Below are 6,719 nucleotides of genomic sequence, written 5' to 3' on the forward strand. Positions count from 1 at the left end.
GATTGGTAGAGGAATCTTTGCAGTAGTTTATGGGTTGCACTAGAAAGGGTTAAAACATTCTTGCTCCTCCCACAAGATCCGATCCAGGGTGCAAACTGCCTGCCACCGCTGATTGTGGGGGCATGAAGGGATTTACGTAATTTTTCCTTCTATAAGGGTCTAGATTGGCAAATTGACACAAGGAGGTTTTTTATGGTTTTTACCTTCATCCGGATCACCTCTACCCCTTCCCGCTTAACACCGATTGTCCGGCCTCGTTTAGTTGACAATTATGGAAATGTGTGTGCAAAGGTTAAGAGTTATACATTTGGAGTTTTGTTATACAGTTGTGTACAGGATCTCTCCCCTAAAGTTTGGACAGTGGGACAGTCCTTCATCCATTGGTCAGCTAGTAGCCCAAGTGCAGACTACCCCAGGACAAGGAATTTAGATGGTTGGGCAGAGGAGGAATGACGTGAGACAGTTTAATAAATGTGTTGGAAGATGCAGGAAGAAAGTTTGGGTACCTGAAGTACTAGTCATTCATTGGGTAGGGATGATTTGGGGAATAGAAAATCCATTGATCTGATTTCGAGAGTAAAATTACATTGCACGGGTGAAGAATTAATGATTTTATACCCAAATAGTTTGGTCAAGAGATAATACCCAGGATCAAGTGGCATGACACAATGGGTGGCTCCACTATAGATGAGGCACATAGAGATGTGAATTCTGCAGTGGAACAGTTTGGGTGCATTTATCAGATCAGGGGTATGATATGGTTATTGAGGAGATATTGGACACATTGGCAAGGTTATGAAGGTCACAGCGAGGTGTTCATCGTGACGGACTGTGGTTCCAGGTGACGGAACTGAGCATTGGCGGAAAAGAACTTCAGTCAGTGGCCATGGGGTTGAAGTGGCGTCCATGAGGATACCCTCCCTTTTGAAAGTGCAGCTGAAATGCTCAACACCAACCTTATGGAGGTCTTGTGATAAGTCGTCAAAGGAGGAGGCTTTGAGGCGCCAGGGGGCATGTAGGACCCCCTCTTATTGGTGATATTTACTATTATGGCTGGAGCTGATGAATGCAGTACAATTTTCTTTGCCACTTTGCAAAAGATTCATTTTAAAATAAAGCTGTGACCTCTTTTCGCCAAACAAATCTCATGTCTTTATTTCAAGGAAAAGAGGGGTGGGTAGTAAGAAAGGGGGGCATCAGCCGTTAGGCAGTTAATCACTGATTAAACAACCACACGAACAGCCAAAGTGACAATAATACCTAAAAAACAACTAACCAAAACACTTAAATAGAGGAACATTTCTATGATACTCAAATTAACTCTATGTAAGTTTCTCTAGTTAAAAAAATGACAAAGTTTAAGCTCTATCATGTTATATTGATGATAGCTTCACCTTACCATGACCTTCATTTTAAGCTTTTGAAATGTATAGATTTGTTTGTGAACTGAAGTGACATTTTGTGACATTCACGATTATGCGTAAAAGTTTCTGTAAACTAACAGCTAGATATGTAAGATATGTAAAATTAGCCACCTTTCAGGAAACCCTGCAGCTATCTTCCCCAAATGTATGGTATTTGAATGCACAGGATAATTATTTCGTACTCTAGGAAGTAGAACAAGCCATTTAAAAAAAAGGCAAGATAAAAGAACACAGATAAAAGATCAAAAAGATGTAAAGAAGGCAAGATAAAAGAATAGAGATACAAGATCAAAAACATTTGAAAAACAAAGATAAAAGAGTACAAATAAAAGATACAGGGGAAAAAACAAACAAATAGCATTTTCCATATATCTTCCATAATCACCTGTACACAGTTAAAGCAACCCCAGAAGGTTTTCCCTTTGAAAAGTCATTCCTAACATAGGAATACCAAATGTGTGTACTAATATATATAGGGCCTGATTCATTAAGGAAAGTAACGCAAAAAAAGGAGTAAGTTTGCTCCTGGAAAAACCATGTTACAATGCAAGGGGTGAAAATGAGTTTATTATATTGCATGTAAGGAAAATACTGGCTGTTTTTCATGTAGCCCACAGATACTTGATAGTTTTATCTGTACACTAGAATTTAAAGTTGATCTAGGACATGCCTTATCCAACTATAAATCTGTCCCCACATTTTAAATTTAGCTCTCCCTCCAATGCAACATGGTTTTGCCCAGGTGCAAAGTTACTCCTTCTTTTCTGCTTTACTTTCCTTAACAAATCAGGCCCATAGCCTCTTGTTAAAGGATTACAATTTATTTTTGTTTATTAATGCAATGATTTTTATTCCAAGTTATAAAAAGAACAACATGTTCAGCGTGTCTATTTATAAACTGAATACAACAATAACAGAAATTGGAAATTTTCAATACATACGCATTCACAATAACTTTCCCTGAACTGTATTTTCTATGTAATGGTGTAAAATGTTTACATACTTTCAGGCTACTTAAGCTAGGTACACACTACACAGTTTTCATCCAATAATCGGCTAAATCAGCCGACATACGACCGCTCGTTCAAAAGTCGGGTCAGTGTGTGCAGGGACACGATGGTCGAAAGTCTGCCCAAATGGACGATTGTCGCCACATTTGGTTGGTCGTACCGTTTATATTCTCGTTCCAATCTCGTTTCCGTTGTGTAGTGTGTATACACTTCCGACAGATCCACAACAGTGAGTACAAATTGCAATCATTGCTCACCACAACATGGCTGTAAAAAGTCGCTAACGGGACGTCCGCTCTTCCCTTTATCGTCCTAAACAAGGCTAGTGTGTATGCAGTCCATGGACCGAGCGATCGGAACATCGATCGCATGTAAAATCGCTCGGCATAAAAAGTTGGTTGAAATTTCTGTAGTGTGTACCCAGCTTAACAAAACAGACAAATATTGATAGGGAAAGGACCAGATAAACACAACTGCACAAACAGTAGGAAACTTGAGATACTTTTGCTTGTGCAGATATGGGAGCTATTGTACAAAAAAAAAAAAAACTTTTATCCAAAGAGTTCCAGAAGCCAGAAAAAAAAACCAAATAATTGCTTTTTGGTAACTGTAACATCATGTGAAATAAAATTATGAAATTATGTGAAATTAAATATCTGACCTCGCACAACATACAGGAAATTCCCCATCCACATACACACATATGTCACACACACCTTGTGCTGCAGGTCCTCATTGTAATTGGGGGACTGTGCTCCTTCTGACTGTTTCTCCATTATGCTGCTGTCTGGTCTGTTTCATCTATTCTTGTCATCCGAGGTGTGGAGGGCACCGTTCTCTCAATGCCCCTTATGTACAGACACAGGTCACGTGCATGTATGTACTACACTTGTATCTCTAGCAACGTCTCTGCCTTTCTGTTAGGCGTAGGAGGTGAATGTCTTAGCGTTGGCTTCTAACATCATCCGACTGTTACATAAACTCAGCTCTGCCAGGGAAGGGGGAGGCAAGAGAGATCGCAGCATCTTCATACTCCCAAAATATTATAGTTTTATTAGCAATCACATTGCACATTTTCCTACATCTGCGTCTTTTTTTTTACTGGCACATTATCTTCCCTCCTCCATCGACACCTGTCCTCTCTTCTCTCCTCTGATTCTTAGATTTATACATAAATATGCAGCTTGACATCGCGATGCCACTTAACTCCTGATGTACTAACAGCCTCATGCTCATTTACACCTTTATTGATCACCTACATCCTGGGCGCTCCTCTTCTTCCTTCCAGCTTGCCATCTATGTGGGTAAAAAAGAAAAAACACTTGGGACGACAGCAACATGCTCCTTGCCACAACGCTACTATCACCTTCTAATCAATACAGAGCGGCTTTGCGGTATTGGTTAGTAGTTTTTACACCACACGTGGGGTATAGCTGCTATGAATTACATTGCTACAATTTATTAATCAATACAAATGATTACTATTAACTAATTGATACATTCATACATTGTATCAGCCCAGATTGTGTAGCAGTCTGAATACATACGGATGCAGACAGGCATAGACTCATTTGCGAGGACACGCGTTTCTGTACACTGCCTAGCCTGCACGTCAATTCCCTAACCCGTCCCACCTCTCTGAGGGGAGAGTAAGGCTGGGTACACACTACAAAATTGCTCCCGATGCAATAACCTGATTGCATTGGGAGCAATGCCGATTCATGTGTACACACTAAACAAGTTTTACAAGATATACCGTCAGATCTGTGCTCTTCATCTGTCATAAGCAAGTGGGCTACTTTGGACTATGTCACTGGGCCACTGTCAAACGCCGGGTGATCGGGCAGCGCACCCGACACCTGGCAGACTTACCTGTCCCCGGCGCTCTGCTCCGTCCTGGGCCCCGCCATCTTGAAATCGGGTCTGCGCAGCTGGCTTCTTTAAAACCCTCCCTCTTCTCTAATTGGTGGATCCTAATGGCGCTCAGTTTAAAAGGCACTTCCTCCTTACCTAAGGTGCCTGTTCTTTGAGTCATTTCCCTGATGATTAGAAGTGGCTTCCCTGTGTGTCCTGTGTCATCCATGGTATCTATTGCCTCAAGAGCTGATGCTTCATCCGTGGTATCTATTGCCTAAAGAGCTGAGGCTTCATCCGTGGTATCTATTGCCTCAAGAGCTGACGCTTCATCCGTGGTATCTATTGCCTAAAGAGCTGACACTTCATCCGTGTTATCTATTGCCTCAAGAGCTGACGCTTCATCCGTGGTATCTATTGCCTGAAGAGCTGACGCTTTATCCGTGTTATGTATTGCCTCAAGAGCTGATGCTTCATCAGTGATATCTATTGCCTAAAGAGCTGACGCTTCATCCGTGTTATCTATTGTCTCAAGAGCTGACGCTTCATCCGTGGTATCTATTGCCTAAAGAGCTGACGCTTCATCCGTGGTGTCTATTGCCTAAAGAGCTGATGCTTTATCCGTGTTACCTTATTGCCTCAAGAGCTGACGCTTCATCCGTGGTATCTATTATCTGCAGAGCTGTCGTTCTACCTGCAGCTTCTACTACTCCTCCGTTGTCTGAAGAGCTTACCCTCTACAGTTGCTCTAAGCCTTCCCAAGGGCTTCCGTTCAGTACTCCTGGTGGGGGCCGCGACCTGCGAGTCAGACGCGGCTAAGACCATACTGCTTTGCGGAGGTTCTTGGTGAACACCGTCTCCTCGTTAGACTCCGTGCCCTGCCAGAAGTAGTGCCAAACTGTACGAACCCTAGGATTCGCCTCTTCAGCTTGACTCTTCCTGTGGAACCGTGACAGTAAGAACAGGCCATAACGTTACCTTAACATGTCGGAGCCTAACGTAGAACCCTCTGCGAAGGACATGCTTCAGCATTTGCTCAATCGAGTAGAGCAACAGGACGCGATTCAGCGACAGCTTCTACAGGGCTTTCAAAGTCTGGCGGCTCGTATCGATTCCCTGCAAGCACCACCAGCCGCTCAGGTAGCCAATCCGCCTGCACCCGTTCCTGCTGTTGCTTTTAATTCTTCTTTGTGAATTCCGACTCCCTCCAAGTTCGATGGAGATCCCAAAACCTGCCGTGGCTTCCTGAAACAGTGTTCCATACAGTTCGAACTCCAGCCACAGAACTTTCCTACTCAGCGTTCCAAAGTGGCATACATAATATCTTTACTATCTGGCCAAGCTTTAGCCTGGGCTTCACCACTTTGGGAACTGGATGACCCACTCCTGGCAGATAGTGCCACCTTCCTTGCTGCATTCCGTAGAATTTTTGATCAACCTGGAAGGGTCACCTCAGAGGCAGCCAGCCTCCTCCGTCAAGGTTCCCGTTCAGTGGCCCAATATGTTGTCCAATTCCAGACACTATCATCTGAACTACGCTGGAACAACGAAGCGTTGGTGGCTACCTTCTGGCAGGGTCTGTCTGACAAAATTGAGGACACTTTGGCCTCACAAGAACTTCCTACTACTCTTGACGCCATGATATCGCTGTGCAACCGGGTGGACCTTCACTTCCGTGAACGATCTTCCGAGAAGGACATCTCTCGGCAGGGCTGCCAAGAAGAATTCAGGGCCCGGGTACAACAAATTCATGGGGCCCCCCTCATAGTGAAGTAAGCCCCAAAATTTTTTTGCGCTGCCTTACGGCGGCGCAAAAAATATTAGGTGTTTGGTCATGCATTCAGGGGCGTGGCTAGCCAAACGGCGGTGCAAAAAATTTGGGAGGTGTGGTCATGCATTTGGGGGCGTGGCAAACATGCCATTGGGGCGTGGCTAACATAAAAACCACTAGGCTCTCAATTCGCCGGAGCGTCACATATGTTCAAGCACTCCTGACTTTCAGGACATCTACCACCACAGGGTAGTATACAAACAATGCAGTGTGTACACAAACAGTTCAGTCTTGGCCTACACCTTACATTGGGCACAACATTCACCAAAAATTGGTATTGTCCCTACTAGAATCACAACATTTCACACACTGTGCTGCTCTCTCCTACCTGTTCTTCTCACTTTCTCCACCTGTGGCTGCTGCTTTCTTTAGTTGTGGCTTGTCCGGATCCAGAAATGTTGAAGGACCTATTTTGAAAAAAAAATGGCTACATTTAGAAAATTACAGCCAGCCCCAGCGTTAAATCAATAGCACCCACGATTAATAATTAGGCCTTCCTCCAGCCCCAACATTAAAATAATACTATTCACATTTAATAAATAAACCTATTTCCCTTCCTGCAAACAGCCCCAGCAATACCTATTTCCCGCAACCATCACT

The 6,719-nt window shown here is 43.5% G+C and overlaps 1 protein-coding gene across 2 annotated transcripts in view; it reads right to left on the reverse strand.

Moving 5' to 3' along the window:
* The window catches only part of RAB37 (RAB37, member RAS oncogene family), a 72,353-nt gene extending 68,984 nt beyond the window's left edge, over window positions 1-3,369 (reverse strand). The window contains exon 1 of one of the 2 annotated variants that reach the window (XM_075177895.1): window positions 3,151-3,369. In XM_075177895.1, coding sequence (XP_075033996.1) covers window positions 3,151-3,210 — 60 coding nt within the window. In that variant the 5' untranslated portion in view covers window positions 3,211-3,369. The remainder of the gene's footprint in view (window positions 1-3,150) is intronic. The other variant, XM_075177892.1, reaches the window with a different exon arrangement.
* Between the last annotated feature and the right edge of the window lie 3,350 nt (window positions 3,370-6,719).

The sequence above is a fragment of the Mixophyes fleayi genome, chromosome 6, assembly GCF_038048845.1.
Source record: "Mixophyes fleayi isolate aMixFle1 chromosome 6, aMixFle1.hap1, whole genome shotgun sequence".
Taxonomy (NCBI): domain Eukaryota; kingdom Metazoa; phylum Chordata; class Amphibia; order Anura; family Limnodynastidae; genus Mixophyes; species Mixophyes fleayi.